Source organism: Typopeltis vanoorti, chromosome 10 (genome assembly GCF_054136105.1).
Source record: "Typopeltis vanoorti isolate ZY-2024b chromosome 10, IOZ_Tvanoo_1.0, whole genome shotgun sequence".
NCBI classification, from domain to species: domain Eukaryota; kingdom Metazoa; phylum Arthropoda; class Arachnida; order Uropygi; family Thelyphonidae; genus Typopeltis; species Typopeltis vanoorti.
The window spans coordinates 69,178,724-69,200,603 of record NC_143558.1 but is presented as its reverse complement, the minus strand read 5'-3'; the positions used below and the strand labels follow the sequence as shown (position 1 = coordinate 69,200,603).

Below are 21,880 nucleotides of genomic sequence, written 5' to 3'. Positions count from 1 at the left end.
TAATTTCTTTTATCAGACTTATGTTTTCACCTACCATCTCTTCATTTGTCTTTCCATGATATCCTCATAATTCTTCGCAGCATTCACATTTCAAAGGCTTCTGAATTTTTCACTCTTCAATTAGAAAGTGTCCATGTCTCTACTCCATATAATAATGTGGACCATATATAACATTTGGGGATTCTTAATCTTGTTTTCAGATTTAATTCTCTAGATGTCAGTAGGCTTTTCATATTATTGAAGGTTGATTTTGCGATTTCAATCCTTCTAATTTCATCTTTGGTCCTTCCATTCTCTGTGATCAAGTGTCTGAGTTATATATATATATATATATATATATATGTGTGTGTGTGTGTTTTCACTTGTTCTAATTTATTTCCTTTTATGTCAATGTATATTTTTGATATTTTCTTTTCTCTTGAAATTATCATGATTTTTGTCTTTTTAAAGTTGAAATTGAGGCCATACTGTTTGCTGTACTTAATGAGGGTTTCATCTGTAAGAATCTTGAGGTCATATTTGTTTTCAGCTAGAAGAACCATGTCATCTGCATATTTTAGGTTATTAATATTTTTCCCCCCCCCACGATGATTCCTTTCAGGTTACTAATTTTAATATTAATTTAATATTCAAATTGTCCGCGTGGTTAGCCTAGTGGCTTTGCGCTTCGCAACCATATGCCTGGGGAAGGAGTATCCTAGGTTCGATTCTCGTCCACGACGTGAGGAGCTTAAGGATCTTCCTCAGCCATAGCCAAGTTAGCCGGTCTTGGGCGTGGGCAGCAGGGTTTTTTCCGCCAGTTTATCTGGGGTATTTCATCCCGCAAGCAGGCAAACCGGCCCCGTGAACACACAGGTTACAGTCATAAATACTTACGGCAAGGAAGGCAACGGGAAACCACCTTGCTCATAATCATCTCTCCCTAGAATGGTAGCATATAGCTACCCTCCCGCGGCCGTATGGCAGATGGGAACCAGAAGAAGAATATTCAAATTATTAAAATTAATTTAATAAAAACAGTTACTAATTTTATTCCAATATTATCAGATCTTATACTTCTGTCTTCTAAGGCACTTTTGACTGTATCTCTACATCTTCATTTTCCCTTGGATCTTTTTCTTGCCATCTTGGCAAAGAACACTTGTTTAGCTAAGCTCTCCTCTCCATTCTGTTTGTGGCCATTCCACCTAAGATTAGCTCTGCTTACAATATCAGGTTCTTTCCTAATAGCCCCATTTTTAATATGATGCTGCCATACCTTCTTGATATTTATTTTCTATGTTCTTACCGAAGTCTTTCCATGACTTCTGTTTAGCTACTTTTACACATAGCTTAACTCTTACATTTTTCTTATGGCATCTGTCAACTTATTTGCTAGAAGCTTTTGATGCTTTCTTCTTTTCTGCTTCTTTAACTCCTTGTGTTCATTGTGGTGTTCTTATTTTTCTACCTTTTTTTTTGTTTTATTTTTCAGTCTTCCAATGACTTGTTTATCTAGTTTTGCAAAGTGCTTACATTTTACTCAGTATTCTGTAAGAGCACAAGCTGACTTACTTGCCAGGAACTTTCAATATGCTTCTTTTCCTTTACTGCTTCTTTAACTTCCTTAGTTCGCCATGGAGTTGTGATTTTTCTGTTTTCAGATAGCTTCACTGCATACCTTCCTACCTAAATTAGTCAGTGTTGTCTTTAGAGTTTGCCACCAAAATTCCAACATTTTGTTCTTGTTTTCAAACCACTTCATTTTTTTTTCCCTGAATAATGTTTATATAGTTGCTTCTGCAGTTTACCTGTAAAAGCTGCTCAACTTTAATTTTTTTTTTTTTTTTTTTTTAAACTTGTTTATATACTGTTCTCTTCAATGTGATATTAATTTTTCTACTTAACACTAAGTGCTGGTCACTTCCAATTTTAAATCCTCTGTACAATCTTGTATCCTGAACTAGCATGTAGATATCACTATCAGCAGTGATGCTTTTCATTGTCTTCTCTCCATGTGAATTTCTTCATATGTTTATGCTGGAACAAGGTAGTGGTAATGACCAGTCTATATCCTGAGCAGAAATCCAGCAAATACTTACTGTTATTATTAGCTTTAAGTTTTTCTCCAAATTTTCTATAACGTTGCTATATGCCCAGGGGAATTTATTTTCTACTTTGCTATTTTGATCTCCAACAAGGACCACTTTTTCCATTTTATTTGTCAGCTGTCCACTCTAATAACTCAAAAATTTCATCCACTTCTTACTTAGGAGTACCTTCCGTCATTTCCCAATACCTTCTAAGCCATCACCTTCTCACCTGTTTTTGTAATTTTTTACCTCACTAATGCCAATTATGTTCAAGTGGTACTTTTCCAGTTCTTTATGTCAGTAATACTACTGTGAAGTTCTGCCTGTACCTTTATTACATTACTAATCTGTGATTATTTGGTTGAAGACTCTGCAGTATGATGCTGAGATGGCTTTTGTGAAGTGTTATTCATATGATTTAACGAAGACTGGTTCATAAACTGTTCATGGTTCCAAACATGGTTATTTCCTTTAGATTGTACTAGCACCATGGATGAATAGAAAGTTGTAAAGAAAGAAGGAACTTGTAAACATTGGATTTGAAAACTTGCAAATTATACTCAAGGGACTACATAAAAAAGGATAAACTCCAAAGGATGGCAGTAAAAAGAATGAATGAAGATTAATGAAAAGTTGTTCAGTGAGCTGGAAGCTATACAGTGGATTGCTGCCATGCTTCCAACTTGCTGATCAAATTTTCATTAATCATGGAGCAGCATGTATTCTGTCTCCCTCAGGTTAAAATGATTATTCTGTAGAAAATTTTTGCCAACATGCTGACAAATTAGAAGCCTCTTGGCTGTGCTTTAGGAGACTTCTAAGTCAGCTAGCAGAGAACCTTTCTGCCACTAGGCATGCCTGGAGGAAATTCGGCTCAGATAGGATACTGCAATTTAAGGTTTTAAAATAGTAATTCATGTATATAGCTCACCAAAGAATCCATTGCTATATAAGCCATCACCTTCTCAATTTCAACTTTTAACAAACATAACCATGAAAAATCAAGTAATGGAAAAAGAACACATGTAGAAGAGAAGGGGTGGGTGGGAATGCAAACATCTGAAACACTTCTGGAACTGCCTCACAAATATAGTCTCAATAATATTCTGTCTCCATTCAAATGTAACAATAGTCATAATTTGTAATTATGGATCTTTTTGCAGTTCTTTCTCTATGTTAGTATTTTATTAGTTTTGGTTTTGATGCATATAATTGGCACTAGCAACATGTCCAATAAGAAACTGATATTTATTCTTAAAGAAATAATGTAACATATTTGAGATGAATTATATTTTCCAGATATCTGACAGTTGTAATGATTTCAATATTTTGTATATTGTAATTCATATTTATTAAGTGTACTATGATATCTGTCACTCTTTGTAAGGACATTCTCTTTGCACTAACAATGACAATGTGTCAGCCATTACTAGCTTCTTGCTTGCTGCTTAGTTGAAGTGTGCATGCTCACCAAGGAGATTGACAGCTGACACACACACGCACACAGAGAGAGAGAGAGAGCATTTGGTACTCTTAACAGAAAGTCAACTACTAGGTTTTTTTTTTCAAAGATGCATGTTTGTATCTAAGTTTACTCTATTATCCCACATTAGGAATGTCCAACTGGAATCGTCTCTCTCTCTCTCTTTCATTTTATAATATTCCGTGGCTAAAAAAATTCTTTGCCATGCCAAATACATTTGTCTATTTACTCTCTTGATGTTAGTAACCAATCTGAACTTGGATTTCCTTCCTTCAAATTTTGATTTTTCTCCAGTTCAACTTATCTATAAAGTCATCTACCCAAGAGATTTTAATGTTCACAACTCCACGTGATAAAGTGTTTTTGCTGTCACAAATGGCTTAACATACATTTTCCATATACATACCAAAAAAATAATCAATAAAGGATCTCTTACTTTCCAGTGATCATTCTCCCAACAGAGTAATAATCATGTAGTCTCTCATATCAGTGTTTGGCATTATTAAGAATACCTTTTTATTTGTCAAGCTCAAACCACAATAGGTTATAAATATAGAGCAGTTAGTACCATGGATAGGCAGAGGGTTGTATAATCTGAGATCCCTCTTCTAGAAAACAAGCATAGTTCCATTTTTGAAGTCCACCAATAGTAAGATGATTTTCATGATTACTAATTTTTTCATTTCCTTGGGTTTGATTATTGTTTCCAACTTCTGATCCAACCATTTGAAGTGAATGCATTCATTGACAATTCTTATAGTTAGATAATTTATTTCTCATTCTCTTATCTGAGCCTTGATTCTCCAAGAATCAAGGCAATAATCCATAAATGGCTTTCATTGAAATCTTCATTTTTCTTTTCTGTCTATATGAGGGGGGTGGTAGTGGTCTGGAAAGTTCTGATAAACACCTAGAAAAAAAATTATATTAAAGCAACTGATGTAATCACAAGACAGAACATATCTTAAAACCCTTTAACCCCCATGTTTCATCAAATTGTAATATTTTTTCTTTTTCTTTCTTGTAGTTATATCAGTTGTTTTAATATCAGTTTTGTTCTAGGTGTTTATCAGAACTTTCTAGCCCCCCCCCCTCGTACTAAAGCTCAAAATAGTTTTAAGCAACTCATCAGCCCATTCAAAACTGATTTCACAAGTGCCAAAATCAGAAACTTGCATCATATCCAAAGTTTGCATTACATTCAATTGCTAGCCTGATTGGCCAAGTAGACAAGTAGACTCTCGGTATGGGCCATGTGTTTGAATCCCACTGTAGCGCCTACATGTCTTTTGGTATAGATGATTTTTAATGCCTCAGGTGGCTTAAGAAGTGCCATGTTTGGTCTATAGACTTCCTGAATAATACATGTGACCCTTGTCGAGCCATAGTACTAAAAGTCCTTAAAAGATTGCAGCCTCTGGCAGATATTATTACAAAAAGAAAGATGGCTGTACTTTCTGATCCACAGTTAAAACAAACACCTTCAACTAACAGGGCTGTGGGTTTAAAAGGACTAACTTTGAAGTGCTAAGTGCAGCAAATTTGTGTCCTGCTCAAGTGGTATTCAAGCCTTTGGGTCCCTTGTGATGGCCATTGAGCACAATTTCTGCCCATACCCCCCCCCTCTCTCTCTCATTTAGATGATATTACTGTAACATCACCTGAAGACAAGACTTTCTGGCATCATTCTTCTCCTTTAACTAATATATTTAATGATCAAGGCAAAATACCTCAGCATTACCAAGAACTGCAGTATGCTTATCTTTTTTTCCCCATCTCTTTTTCTTGCCTTTCCTGATACTTACAAGGCACTTTTTTTAAGTCTTTACAACTATGTTTCAGTGTGGTGAAGTACTCTTCAAAGCCTCAAGATTTCTATAATCCTATTTTTTTTTTTTTTTTTTTTTAAATTATAGTTTTCATATTCTCTTTACACTATTATCACTCTAATGCCTTCTGTTCATGCATGCATTCCTTCTCCCACATATCACTTCCTACCATGTCAGCTCATTTGATCTCTCATTTCAAATTTTGAATGGCATTCAACACTACACTTTCCTTTGTCTGTTTAATCACCACACATGCACATTTCCAACAAATCTTTTGTCTCATTTTTCCACAAACTACTCTTTCCCATTGACTGGCTTTTCACACATGAAATTATTTATATCAAGGTTAAAGGACTAAATCCCTTTATAGTTTGGTAAAAATAATCATAATTTAAGATTATGAATCTTTTTATAATTGTTTCTCTACATAGGTTAGTATATTATTAGTTTTGGATTCATAAAACATATGATCAGCACTTGCGATGGGTCTGATATTGATATGATAAAATAATGCATTTGAAATTGATGTACTTACTAGATTCTGATGGTTGTAATAATTTCAGTCTTTATTGTAATTCAAAATTGTTAAGTGTTGAGATATTTGTTGTGTTTTGTGAAGCCATTCTCTTTACGCTAATGGAAACAATGTCAGCCATTACTATGTAACTTCTCGCTTGCCATGATAATGGGAGAAAAAGAAGAGCGAGAGAGGATTAACTTCAGCACCGTGGTAATGGGGGAAAAAAGAAGAGAGAGGAGGAAAATTTGAGAATGACAACCAGAGAATTTTATTCTTATGAAGTTTTTAAGAAAACATGCCAGTCGGAAGAATATTAATATAAGATTCCGAAAAGGAAATCATAGCGCTGTGAATCTTTAAACTAAAAGAGTTGAGACTGTCAACAAGTGTTTAATAAATAAAAATAAGATATTGGAATTGACGTTCTAATTCATTATTTGAGGAAACACTGAATGAAAAGTTTCGTCTTCTGTCTTAAGGGATGCCGATTCTATTTGTTATTCTATGCAAAAAAATAAGCATTGGAATTGGTGAAATCTGAAACTGTAAAGTGGCTTCACATGAAGAGCTCTACTTAGATGTGTTGTTTATAAATTAGTAGAAGAAACTGTTTTTTCTTGTACAAAAATTAGTAATTCGTGCATCAAATTGAACTGCGAAAGGTAAGAATATTTATACTTCAGTGAGACAGGAGGAATAATATTGTATGCTACATAAGGGAGATAAAAAAGGATCCCATGGAAAAGAGGAAGAAAATTTTATATTTTCAGAAAGGGCCTAACAAAGAAACTGACTCTGAACATTTTGTTGTTGTGAGAACAAGGTGTTTAGTCTGGTAAATATGATTATGTATATGTTAAACAACCCAATAATAGAATGAGTCAGAGAATGAATGATTTTTTTTAGGATAAGAAGATCTCTAAAGTATAGATTTATTTTGAAGGCCTTGGATCCAATTAATTTTGTAATTATTTGTGTAATTTTCTTTAAAATGTATGTAATGTTTTAGTTTCATTAAATGCATATAATTTTTTATTTGATATTCAAGTCAATAATTTTCTGGATTCTAAAAAGAAATAGTTAAGTCATTGCACCAATCAGAATGAATTCTTGTATAATTACTTAACAATCTGTGTAAAACAATCTCTTTACAGAGATGGAAAAATGATAATAAATAAACAACAGTGCAGCTGATTGGATTTTTTTAAATAACTGAAACAGCTGAGCAGTCATGATGATAAAATAATAAACAGGTTCTTTTATTTTAGTGGTATATTAACAAAATATCCCCACTGCAATAGAGGACTTTCATCACCCAGTGAAATATCACTGCCTTGCATATTGGAAATTCAGAGTGGTTGCAATGTTTGATCTCTAGAGCATGGTTTATGGTTTTTGTATCTCTCCCTTCTTGCATATTTTATGGATGATAACCTCAAGGTAATGTTAAGCACAATATAAGAACGATAATCTGCCTGCCTTCCCCAAATTTGAGGGTGTAGCAGTAAAAAGATTCTGAAGATAACCACTAGATAGTATGGAACCGTGTGTATATATTTGATGCAGTTCAGTCAGATGCACTAATTTATTGTTAACACATTCATACTGAGTATCAAGGAAAAATTACAAGAGTTCATATCTGATTGGTGCAATGGCTGTAAACTTCATTTGTTTTAGAATCCAGGAAATTATGGAATCAAGGCTAAATTTTAAAAAAAAATAATATATATATATATACATACACACATATATAATTATATTTAATAAGACTAAACAAAGAATATATATACAGTAATAAGTGCCTCCTTAGGGCAGTTGGAAGAATGAAAGAAAGAATACATTATGCCCTTCAGTTGGAAACAAACCAACCAGAGTTCAATTCTCGTGATATGAAAGATTATATGGACTTTTTCAGTTGAAAGTGAGTTAGCTAGTCTCGTACATAGGTGGCAGGATCTCCTGGAAACTCAAGTAGTTTAAATCCAGCATACAGGCAAATTCGAGAATAAGAGAACAGAGTCAATTTACTGGAAAACATACTATTGGTAAGTGGTAGATCGTGTTATGTAACAAGAGCTGTTATGAGATTAAAAGGATGGCAGAGGAATAGACACTCTAGCATACCATGATTGCTAACCTCCAAATTGAGGAAGCTACTTAAGAAGGAAGATTAAGCAGTAGGTTGTGAGAAGTGCCCCTCCCACGATGAGTCCTTGGAAGTATTACAGATAATAATAAAATTAACTTTGAAATTAATTAATATAAAACTATTTTGGATAGAACTTTCCAAGACCTTCTGTTTCTAAAATTACTATCTTTGAGACCTCTTTCTTACAATTGTAGAAGATGAATTGTTCTTACACTATTTCACACTATTACTGAATTGTTTCATAAATTAATGAATATTACTAACATACTTAGCAGTCTACTAGACTGAGTGTCTTATTTCTCGAAGCAAAATTCTATGGAGACTATTCTTTAGACAGAGTTCTTTATAAGGAATTTCCTCAAAATGTAAATTTTGCAACCAATGTATGACTATAGTAATTCTTCATCAAGCATGTATATCTTCTACATGAGTATGAATATTATCTTACCTCAGGCAGCTTCAGATTAGAAAGTATGATCAGAAATTCTCTTTTACCAGTAAAAAAAAAAAAAAAAATTTAATGTCTTGTAAATAAAATGTAGCAAGAAAATAGGACTCCTCTTCATTTGTGCTGCTTTACAGGTAAGAAAGTTTTTTCTGTTTCAAGAACTCCTTCACTTGTTTCTGAATAATAATTCATTTAACATATCATTTTTTGTGTTCTTGAGACAGAAAAAAACTTTCTTTTCAACACCCCCCCCCCAAAAAAAAAGAAAACATTGAAATAAATGCCTATTAAGTTTCTCCTTTCTAGTACTGTCCATTTAACTACACTATCATTCCATCAGCCATAGGATTTATCTTTGGTAGTATTCCAGTTGTAAAGTCTTACATGTACTTCCAAAACAAATCCTCTGGTCTCCATTCTTAATTTACTCCTCTGTCCATAGATGTTTCTTAGATACTAACACTGTTCAAGTCCAGCTTTCATCTCCCTGAATCCCTTTGCTCACCTGCACAGCGAGTGAAAAGTTATAATGGGTGCCATGTTATTGTTAGTGAAAGGAAGACATCTTTTTAACACATTATGCGACTTAAATACTATTGAAACATCAGGTCTCTGGTAAGTACTGTTTAACAAAAAAAAAAAAAAAACTTGATTTTTTAAATATTTATCAGTCTATAATCAAGTAGGTATGTGGTAAGTGCTGATTGTATAATTATTAAACTGAACAGATTAGGATTTTAATGTACAAAAACAATTGTGAAATATGATTATTTTACAGAACCAAACTGGTAATGCATTGGGAGGTGTAACCAGCATGCTGGTGAATAATCCAGTTATCACTTACTCCACCAGATCATGTCTGAAGGGAGTCCAAGTACAGTAGACTAATTTTCAACTTCCTTACATTTAACTATGAAGGTCATCATAAATAATTTCAATAACACTATGGATCATAAAAAAAATTTCCAAAGAAAGCAATACCAAACAAATAAACCCAACAAAAAGTTTTAATGAAACATTAAATTGACAATTGACATTTATGTTTTTAGGGGTGAAGCAAAATGCTTTTCATATTCCCTGCTATCTGTTGTGGTCACAGTGAGGGTAAAATTTACGAGCAGTTTGCTCGCCCTGAATGGGCATGGAGATTATGCATCATTATAGGAGGCTAATATAGCTTTTGGTCTTCTATATTTGAATATGTCCATTGGTTCGTATGCTGCAGCTTGTTGAACCAAATCGTTGGGATGTGTGGATGTCTTTAGGAAAAACTTGGATGCTAAGGATTATAGGAAAGAGAGAATATAGGGAATATTTGTGTCTCTGTGGAGTTGATTGTTTCTAACATACCACGGGGCATTCAGAATCACTCTCAAGCACTTAATGATGAATGATATAATCACGTAATCACAAGAAAGATATTTATTTAACCAAATATTTCGGTCTGGAAATAGCAGACCATCGTCGGTGGTAACAACAAACTCTCAAGCACTTGTTCTGCACTCACTGCATTTTGATAATGTTAGTATTAGAGGTGTGGCTCCAGGCCGGAGAGGCATAGGTGATTATAAGATGAATCGTCATCTGGTATAGTTGCAATTTGATTCTGTTGCTGAGCTTGCTATTTCTATTAATCAGCAGATAGATCTGAGCTACGGCTTTTGATGCTTTTACGCACGCAGACTTGATGTGTTGGTTGAAAGATAGCTTTTTGTCGAGAATCACACCCAGGTAATTTGTTTCTCTCTGCCAGGGAATTTTAGTATTGAATAGTAACACATCTCCTGCAGAAGACATTGGCCTTTTTGAGGAAAGAACGGCTGAGCTTTTCTGGGGGTTGACTTCCAATCTCCACTTGGAGAACCAACCCTCCAGCTTTAGAAGGTTTTTTTGAAGCTTTCTGGTAATGAAATGGGGTCTGAGAGATCTGGTTAGTATTGGTGAAACATTAAAACTTTTTGTTGGGTTTATTTTACCAACATTTATGGTCTTATCTCAATAAATGATGTGCATCATCACTTATAATCATCTAACTATGAAATGTTATTTTTAACAGAACTGGTGTCCTCAGCTTTCCAAACTACACTGTATGTATTTCCTTCTGCCACAAGGATAGAATGTGTGCATTTATGAAGCTGGCATCCCTTGTCATTAAATGCAAAGCCTAGAATCTCTTTTCAGTCTTCTTATACCTCAAAATCTTGTCTCATTTGGTTGCATTCATTTCTCTCTGTCACTTTCAACATTTAATGAATACTAAGCTAACATTCACTCCTGTTCTGCTGATCAAGCTGGAAGAGATACCTTCCATCAGGAGTGATCATTTGCAGATTGTCTATTGGCCTAGCAGAATGTGTTATAATCTTCTCTACTCTCCCAATACCCTTGATTATCCTCAATCTCTTTTTAACCACTTTTCTTAACACATTCATGATAGGCTGTGTTGTGCCTTGTATTGTACTAGTATAGCACAAAACACATCCTGCTGTGAATGTGTTAAATACACTATAGATCAACTCTCCTTTTGCCAACTCTGATGTATAAGCTTGTGTTCAAGTCTCCCTTTCTGCAGAATGTCCTTTATCCAGTCTCTCTCTCTCTCTCTCATGGGACAGCTTTCATGATTTCTACTACTACTCTCCTTTCACTGATTGCTGTTTTCTAATCCAGCTGCTCTAACAAAATAGCTATATGCTGGCTTCTTCATCTTTTATTACATGAAACCTCCAGACCGCTCGCCAAACCTTGGCTTTTCCAACAAGCGTTCTAAAATTCTATCAATAGCTTTGCTGATAATAGTACATGTTGTTCCATAATTAGTGCCTCAAACACTGATCTCCTTACCATATTGCAGTATGTGAGTAAAACGTTGTCACCTTCAGTGCTTTTAAAACACACTCCCATCTTATTTCACTCAAGAAAAATCACAGTACACTTTCCCTCTGTGATAATACCCAAATCTCTATGCTTGATCGAATCTCTCTACTTCTAACCCTTTCGGACATACAAAGCCACCTCTGCTTCCATAAAGCTAGGTGTCCTTTTCTACTTAAGATATTAGTTATTGCTTGTACACTTCTAATTGTGTATAAGTACCATATCTGCCTTACTTCAGACTATTGTTCTTGCATTTGGGATGGTGCACAAAAATCTTCCTTCAAATTCCTTAATGCTTTCCAGGAGAGAGTGCAATTTTCTGTTTCCCCTTATGCTTCTTTTATGGGTATTTTCATGTTCCTGTTTGCCACCATTCTCTCTTAAGTTTTTAACCCTCTCATGCATAAGGGCCTCATATGAGGACACATATATTTTCCCTCATAATAATTAATCATTCATAATTTAGTGCTACTGTATGCATGTAGTCCTCATCTGGGGAGACCACAGTGTTCTTAGAAACCACACCAGATGGCAGGAGTTTCAACAGAGTTACAGGAATACCAATCTCTCTGCAGTTCATGGTGGTATCAAGCTGCTGTTTTTGTCAATTTGAATTTGGTGATTTTATGAGTCTTCTAAAGAAATGCAAAACTCATTCTGTGCCACATGAGAAACATTTTGACAGCGATGGACACTTCCCAAAGAAGATAACAGGTGCTAATGACAATCATTGCAGAGATATACACTGCAAGAGTAAAACAAGATACATCTGTGGTAGATGTGAGGTTCCAATCTGTCTGGAATGTTTTCAGTTTTTCCTTAGAAAATGAGGCAAAGAGAATAAGACTGTTCTTGATTTACATAGCTCTACTGCAAATTCTAACTGTTCTCCTTTTTTGTATGTACTAAGTAATCCAAATTTTGATCATTCATGCAGTTTCAGCAAAATATAAATTGTTTATTATCTGTTTTGTCATACTTGTAATGTCTTTCAATGAAAATAAATTCCTTAGTCTAAGTCATTTCCATAGAAATATGTCTGTAGTCTATTGGCATTAGTGAATGATGTGGATAATAATTAGTGGACATAATTTTTTACCCGTTCAAGACACAAATTTAGCAAAATTAATAAATTCATGGTAATACTGTAAGATTAAATGGTACTGTATCATGCCATTATAATTTTTTTATAAATCAATATAAAAATTCATGCGTGAGAGGGTTAATCACATACACAACTATTGGTCACCATCAGTTCTCTGTCCATGAAACGTACTGAACCAACTTCTCATTTTCCTCTTATATTCCATCTATTGCTATGCTTCTTTGGAAAAATGTTCCTTATGCTGTTTTTCCCTAAAGACTACAGTCTTTAGTTATTCAAAAAACATATTAGCAGGTTCCTTCTTGACTACAATCTCACACAGTACTGTTGTGTTATGTTTTGTAGCCTCTCGTTTGTGGGTTTGATATAAAATACATAATTAGCTATAAAAATTAAAACACTCAACTCTGCAGACATATTAAAAACATGCTCAAAATAATTCACTTAACATACTAGCTAAATATGCCACTAAATATAATTAAAAACTTATTTACTTAGTAGTGACTCAAATCTTATCGCTGAGATGCTAATAGCCAAATAATGTCAACTTAATTATATAATGCTATCATAGTATCCTGAACATTCCTTCAGGATGCATATTAGGAAAAGATAGTAGAAAGTCACTTGTGATCCAACAGAAACTGGGTTTGCGAGATATATATATATATAATTATCTGTTTTAACAATCACTGTGCTTTATAAATTTGTGTAACATTCTTGTTTATTTCTGTTTTATTTGTTTATAGTATGCTAAGTGGCCGTATATCCACTCTAAAGGATGAAACTGGAGCTGTAAGTTATTTACAAAATTAAAATTTTATCTGTGTATGTGTGTGATTTTTTTTATCAGATTTTATATATAAATGTGAGTGTGTGTGTTTTATCAAATTTTATATATAAATGTGAGTGTGTGATTTTTTTTTATCAGATTTTATATGTAAGTGCATGTGTGTGTGTGTGTGTGTGTGTGTGTGTGTGTGTACACGCATATGAGGGTGGTCTGAAACGTTCTCTGCCTAACGATGAAAAAATTTTTTTCTTCTGCAAGCCGACCCTGCAAACCGACCCGGTTTGCAGAAGAAAAAAAGAAAAGGTCTTTTCTCATGAATGTTTTCATCTAGTCTGGTTAAAAGATTGGAATAATATTCCCTAGTTATTGTTTTACCCTTTTCAAGATAATTAATAAACCTAAAATGCCTTTAGCATCCTAAAACACCTATGCCATGACCTTTCCTGCTGATGGAACCGATTTTGTCTTCTTTGGTGCTGAACAACCGGCTTCTGTCCACTGTTTTGACTGCTGTTTGGATGCTGTTTGTAATGGTGAATCGAAGTCTCATCCATAGTAATAAATTGACACACAAAATCAGTTTCATTCTTGTTAAAATGCTCCAAGCACTGTTCAGAGATTTTCATGCGAGTGCTTTTTGACCTGCTGTGAGCAAGTGCGGCACCCATCTTGCAGAAAACTTTTTCATTTGCAATTCTTCATGCAAAATATATCCTACACGTTCTAAAAATGCCTATAGCCTATGCAATTTCACGCACTTTGACTCGGCGGTCATCCAATACCATATTGTGCACTTGATCAATGATTTCTGGTGTTGGTACACGTTTTGGGCATCCTTCACGTGGATCATCTTCAATGCTGGTACGGCCATGTTTAAACTCGGCAGCCCATTTCTTAATTGTCTAAAATGAATGAGAAGAGTGCCCATAAACTCTTATGAACTTCAAATGAATTCCTTTTGGCATTAAACCTTCTTTTACAAAGAATTTTATAACCGCATGATACTCAATTTTATCCATTTTTTTATCCAAGGAATACAGTCAACACTTTTGCTTCAGACAGCTGTATAAAACAAACTACTTGATAGAATGACTTGCAATTTCACATGGATGCTTATGACAGATGTACCAACTTAGAAAAAGAAATCTTGCCGATAGTGTTGCCATCTATGGTCAAGGCTGAGAACTTTTCAGACCACCCTCGTACACATTGATCTAATTTGTATTAGTTTATTTTCCTTGTTTATCTTTTAACTCGTTTTTTGACCCCAAATGCCATTTTTGAAGGCCATGTAGAATCCATCCATACAAGGTTGGAAATCTTATCTTTATGAATGGAAAATCATGATTTAAAAAGAATTAGCCATTCATTATCATTTATATGCTATTATACTTGCAAGAGATTATAGTTTGTGCATAGAGTGTTTGTTTGTTTCTGCTTGATTAAAGCAAGAATATATAATTGCTTGTCATGTGTGTGTTTGTGATATAACTGATTGTCTCAGCTGAGAGACATGTTTTTGAAATAGATTGAATGACTAGAAGCCAAGAGATAAAAAAAAATAGAAACAGTATTTTATTTTAAATAAACCACACAACTTCTTTCGTCTTCTTAGAAGACTTCATCTGATTCATTACATGAGAGAAATACAAACAAACATGTGAGAGAATATCTGTGTATTAAAATGCCAATGTACTGACATCTGAAGGTGTTCTGGGTGTCACTTCATTGTTGGGCCAATGCTCGTCTTCATAATCTTGTGAATGCCAAAGTTGGATAGCAGCACAGTGACAATCTGAGAGATTATAACCAAAGTTAGTATTGATATGTACTGGATTGAGGACAATTTTTGATTCTAGTTTGTTCCATATGACTGGGTAAGTAATAGTTTTTGTCATTAGTGTGTCAGCAGAATCAATCACATGATTAGACAGAGTGCCACCTCTAGTTTTGCCATGTGTGATGTCTTTCTTATGTTCTTCTAGACGTAACTCGGCAGATTTTTCAATCTGGCCAAAATAAGGCATGTTGCAATTGCAAACACGGTAATGCCAGGATATTTTAAGCTCTTATGTTTTTGTTTAGCTGTATTGAGTAAGGAACAGAGTTTGGGGAGGTGTAAAAGAAGTCAAGATGTTAAATTTTTTGAGATCTTTAGCTAACTTAAGCATAACTTGAACCACTGCTGTTTAATTTGTTCATAAATGATATAGGAAATGATCTGAGAGGAACAGTTCATTTGTTTGCGGATGATGCGAATTTGGGTAGGGCAATAGTGAATGCAGATGACGTCAAAATTTTGCAGGATGATTTGGATAGATTGGAGGTCTGGGCTAAGGAGAATGGATGTCAGTTTAATGTGGCAAAATGTAAGGTTATGCATTTTGGGGTGAAAAGATTGGCGGCAGTTTACTGCATTGGTGGAACCCTGCTCCAGGAAATTGATGAGGCACGAGATTTAGGAGTGTTGATAGATAAGGAATTGAAATTTAGGGGACACATTGCAAAAGTGACCAAAACAGCTCATCAAATCACTTGGTTGCTGAAGAATACGTTGACAAGCAGGTTATTGTTCCTCTCTATCGAGCCTTGATAAGACCCCATCTAGACTACTGTGCTCAGATTTGGTCACCTAGGTTTCTTCTTGATGGGGAGGAGGTGGAGAGGATCCAGAGGCGAGTGACCAAGATGATAGCAGGTCTGTGGAATGAACCGTATGAGAACAGGTTGAGGATTTGTGGGTTGCAAAAATTGGTTGATAGGCAGAGGAGGGGAGATATGATTGAGACATTCAAATTACTGAAGGGTTTCTATAAAATTAATTCAGAAGATATTTTTGAGAACAGGGCTGGTTGTGGGAGGACTAGGGGACATCCATGGAAACTGGGCAAAAGTGTGGTTAGTAAAGGTGTTAGAGCTGGGTTCTTTACTTTTAGAGTAGTGAATGAGTGGAATGCGCTCCCTAAGTCTGTGGTGGATGCTGTGACAATGAATGAGTTTAAGGCGAGGTATGATAGATACTGTATGAATGTCAAATAGTTGTGATGAATATGATTTGGGGCCTCCCTCGATGAGTCTAATGATTCCCTGGAGTTGCCCGTAATAATAGTAATAGTAATAACGAAACTAATATAAGGCAGAGATATGTAGCCTTTTTCATTATTTCTCTCTTCAATATGACGAGAAGGTGGATTAAATAGCAGCTTTCTAATTGTTTGTTTTGAATATCCATTTTTTCTGAAAGGTTGTAAGAAGAAACTGAAGTTCTCTTTTGATATCCTCTTCTTCACAGAGGAGGGAGCTAGCACATTCGCCTAGCATAGAGATAATGCCAAGTTTTTTTACTCCCTGTAACCTAGCAACTGTCTCCAATCCAGACCTATTTAATAATATGTGATGCACCATCTTACTAAATTGAAATATATAGGAATATATGACTTTTGCATTGATTTAACCTTAATATCCTCCTTGTTCTGGGTGGTGACCCTTCCCATAATGTTTTTGCATTATGGGATACAAAGGCAAATGCTGTGAAGGTAACAGCTTCTACATTACTTTCCATGAATTAAGGAAAAAAAGAAAAAAAATCATGATAACTTAAAAATTGTATGATGAGGTTTTATGTAATTCAGTGAAAAGCAGTATGACATGAGATGTGAAAGAAACACCCATAAAAATTGTAAATAGTTTAATTCTGTTACAGAATTAAACTATTTACATATGCATGGACTAGCTAGGAGACCTTGCTGGCTAGTCCACGCATATGCCCAATGAGGATGAGCATTATAATCTTGTAGGATAAATATCTTCCCTATCACACCTGCATATGAATGAACATGAGTCCAGGACCTCATCTCTATAAGTTTCAGCATTCATGGTTCTGCTAGGAAGCACATACAGGTTGATGCATCCACCCACTGTAATCCTCCCCAAACCATCACACTACCTCCACCATGTTCTTGATTATCTCTAGATCAGAACATGCTGGTATTGCTTTGTAGCTCAAAATGGGACTCGTCTGTAAACAATATTGACCCTGATTGGTCTTGGGTACAATTGACACGGAGCCTTTCCCATTTCAAACGTTCTCTCCTGTGGCTTGGAGATAGTCACACAGACTATAGGTCACCTAATATACAGGTTACTTTCATGAAGCTATTCTACGTACAATGGAAGATATCAATGTTCCTGTGAAGATCAGATCTTAGCTGATTCAGGGTAGCATTCCTGTTTCAGCAAACAGATAATTTGAGATATAGTTCACCCATTGCAGTTGTAATCCACAGCATTCCTTCATTCTATCTCCAGAATTGGTTCCACCATTTGTGAACCAGAGAATCACTCACATACATCTGGCCAATTCCACCTGACTATGGCCAGCTTCCAGTCTTACTATAGCTTGCCACCTGAATTCATTGGTTAAACGTCTTGCAGTTATATCTAAGAATTTTGCTATAATGAAATGTTGTGTTCTTATTCCAGACATGAAATAGAAAACCACTCCAAAACACCCACTTCTATGCTGTGATTAATTTGTTTATGCCCCCTGACACAGCACCCATTTGTAGACAGACTTATCATCATAGTTTTACATAATGTACATGTTAATTTATTTTTGACGATATTGATGAGAACACAGACTTAAAGAAAATAACTAACTCTTTATTAACTTATTGCTGATATTTCACTCGTATTATATCCAGCATCTTCAGAGCACAAAAAAAATTTGTCACAGTACGTGAAACAACCACAATCTGGATAGCAATGGGACTAGTTTAAACAATTGCAACAGGCAACACAAAGACCAAAGTCCTAATTAGGCAACATCACATCCAAGAGTCTATGAAGTACTCTGTTTGCGTGATCTAGCTTACTATGAACAGACAGGAAGAACTGTGAACATCTGCCTCAGTGAACATAAAAAATACATCCAGCACTGTTGTTATGGCAAGTTGGGTCTGGCAGACCATGCTTTAGATACCCTTGCACACAGGATCAATTGGAAAAAAAACAAAAGTGCTACGCAGAAGTCATAAGCCAGAGAGAGACTTCTTTGAATCAACAGAAGCCTTGAAACATACTCCAAACCTCAACAAGTATGGCTATATAAATTTACCAAAAATTTGGGAGATAGACATCTTAAGACCTGTTTAAGACTGACATCTTAAGCAGAAATTAATACTTGCTTTCTCTCTCTCTCTCTCTGTGTTTTTTCGCCATAGATTGTGCCTAATTAGGATTTTAGTCTTTGTGTTGCCTGTTGCAATTGTTTAAACTAGTCCCATTTTTAACGAGATTTTTGTTGTTTCGCATACAAACTCCTTTTTTGTGTGCTCTGAAGATACTGGATATAATACCAGCAAAATATCAGCAATAAGTTAATGATGAGTAATTATTTTCTTATAAATCTGCCTTCTCATCAATGCCATTAAAAATAAACTAACATGTACAAAGAACACATAAGCCTTTCCATGCATAATGTACCTGACGTGCATTTTTTTTTCCAAGTTATTGTGATTGTTCCTTAAAAACCAGCATATGCAAATAGACTAGTCATGAAGATACTTCGCATGCAAACTTTGTTTGCTTAAGCTTAGGTAAAGGATTGAAACATGAATATTTCTTATCAAATATAGCCGACTTAGTAACCCAGTGGTAAAACTTTTTATCTTTAATTTTTCTCATATCACTACTACCATTTGACATTTCTTCTCTGGTTTAATTTGATTCCTCTACAGTTTTTTTTTTTTTTTCTCCAAGACATTTTTTATGTCTAGAATTCATTACCTAATATAATGCATAGGTTTCTAACAAGGAAAATTCTTTTCTTTATGTTAACTGCTGTTACTAATGACTCAAAAGTTTCTGCTTTTTCCTTGCTAGAACCTTCCATTGACTATTGATAAGAATAATTCTTATTAATTCATTGTTGTCTGATTATAACATCTTATCTCAGTTAATCAGTTATGCCACTATTGTATTTCAGTAATTTTTCTCATCCCAATCTCTTTCCATTGGGAATGCTTTAATATTAATGGTTTCTTATCCTCGTTTCTATTGAGTTTTTGGTTTTTCATATATTCATCCTGATTCTGTGACAAGGACAGTAGAGGTCTTGTTTAGCTTGTGATATCTCTGCTAGCATGATCTTTGATCATGTTGTATTATCATACTTATGTGCTTTAAGTCATTTGAGAATATAGTTTGGTCTGCTAAGTTCCAAGTCTCAAGCCCATTTGTTTTTTAATAACTGAACTCCGAGTAACAAGGAACACTGTGTAAATATGAGGATTTTGGGCATGTGGTTTGAAGCTCTGGTCATCTCTCTCTCTCTCTCTCTCTCTCTCTCTCTCTCTCTCTCTGCATTACTTGCAGTCTACATGGAGTCTTCTTCCACTTTTTTTTATGTGACTCCTACACATGAAAGGTTATAAATCTATAGTAAGTACTGTGTTGGGGTAAGGATTTTTTTTATTTAATTCTTTAAAAGATTTTTCATTTTTACATAAATTGAAAACCCTACTCTGGAGACAAGACCAGCCATGGCACTCTTTCAAGCCACTTCAGGTCTCCACTAAAATGATAGTGGTCTCATAGTAGTCAGTGAAATTCATCTCCCACCTAAAGACAATCGCAACGTCCATGTCCACAGCAGGATTCAAGCACACAGCCTGTTGATTGGTGTGCAGTGTGTTAACCACTTGTCTACCTAGTCAGTGACTAACCTAATCTTCCTTTTCCCCCTTTTACCTTGTGGTGTCGAGGTTTTCTATTCATTTAACTGCAACCATTATACAAGGATAAGGTGGTTAGCCCTATGCTTCCCAGTGTATTCTATGTCTGTAGAAGCGTTGAATTCTCAAGGCCAGTTTGCCTTCTTGTGGGCTGAAAAACCCCAGATAAACTGGGGAGGAAAACCCTGCAGTCCATGCCCAAGACCAGCTAACTTGGCTATGTCTGAGAAAGATCCTAAGCTTCTCACATCAGCAACAGGAATCGAACCCAGGACACTCCTTTCCCAGACATATGGTTGTGAAGCGCATAGCCACTTGGCTAACTGCACAGACCATATCTAATCTAATTTATCTCATTAGATTAGATACGGTCTGCATGGACTTATCTAATTTATCTAGATAATTTGTCTGGCTTTAACTCTCAAGTGACTCCAATGAATAGTTGAAAAATTACCAGAATATAATAAGGATTGTTATTTTTAAGTTTTATTTTTCTCAAAGAACACGTAATAAAGTACACATGAGGAACATTTGTTCAAAACATAGACCTTCCATAAAACATAAAGCTTTCATAGTATCAATATATGAAAACAGAAGTTTGTATAGAGTAAAACATGGACTTAAGTTGAAAATCTGTGATTAAAATGAAAGGATGTACAGGATAATGTTAAAAGTGAATGTTGTATATTAAGCTTACTTCTATACTCTATGCAAATGATTTTATCCTCTTAAATGCTGCGGCAAGTTTTTACCCAAATTAAATAATTGCAGTGACATTGTATATGAAAACTAGTATTAAAAAGGAGGGAAAAATCTGAAAATAAGCAGGAAGCATCAAATTGCATTCTCAAAAGTGAATTTTATAGAACAAGTGACAGATGTTAACTTATTTTAAATGCTCAGATGTGAAGGTTAAAAGTTTTACAGTTGCTACATTGTGTAATTTAGAAGACATGGTCAGATTTCCAGATAAGTAAAGCTTTTTTATACCATCGGTAAAAAAAAAAAAAAACTGAATGTAAGAGTTATGGAACAATTTCCTTATTGATTGTTTCAAGTAAGATTTCTGAGCTATCAAGAAAATTTTGTAGGAAAAGAATTGCATTCCTGAGAAAAATGTCATTAATTGATCTAATTGCTCTCCTGTATATAAATTCTGTTATTTTTAGAGTCCTTTTAGGACTTTACCCGATATGTAAAAATAGTATCAATGGTTGGATGAATTTGTAATTTGTTCAGAATTAATGACTGTTCAGAGGCAAAATAACACTTGTAACAAAAGAGAACTTAATTTTTTGGGTGCTGAGCAGATAATATTTATAATATGTTTATGCCAAGAAAAGTTGGAGTAATCCAAGAAGAGAAATCTCATTTTGTTTAGACATTTAAATGTCAGAAGTAAGACTAAAAGAAAATAATTCTTTTTTATGAGAAATCAGATTAACTTAACTAGATAAGTGAAATTAAAAGATTATCAGAACTCATTTAAAAATTATTTGGAAATCAGAATTTAGGTGCAAAGAAGTAGATCATTTTTGTAAAATTTTAATTTAAAGTAAAAATAATTTTTTTATATATATAGAAAGTTGTTTTTTAACCTTTGATATATGTTAAAGTACCAAGCAATTTTGTAAACTCGGTTTTAATCCTTTTTTCTCAAGCAAGCAAACAGGCAAGTAAGCCAATTATGCACCTGAAGTATTTTCAGGTCTGAGGCAACTCTTGATAAAGGTGGACTAAGCTCTGATCACTTGCCTTAGTATCTCCCATAATGCAAAGCACATCTCCTTGCAGACATGTATGATGCAGTGCATTAAGGGAAGGGCCACTACCCATACTGGTTTCGACCTTTATTGAGTGGGAGCCAGACTGG

General features: G+C 34.7%; 1 protein-coding gene across 2 annotated transcripts in view; it reads left to right on the top strand.

The window, feature by feature from the left end:
- The window catches only part of LOC150102489 (BTB/POZ domain-containing protein KCTD3), a 290,210-nt gene that overhangs the window by 26,619 nt on the left and 241,711 nt on the right, over positions 1–21,880 (top strand). For both annotated transcript variants that reach the window (XM_090399756.1, XM_090399757.1), the window contains exon 3: positions 13,230–13,275. In XM_090399756.1, the coding sequence (XP_090255882.1) occupies positions 13,230–13,275 (46 nt within the window). The remainder of the gene's footprint in view (positions 1–13,229; positions 13,276–21,880) is intronic.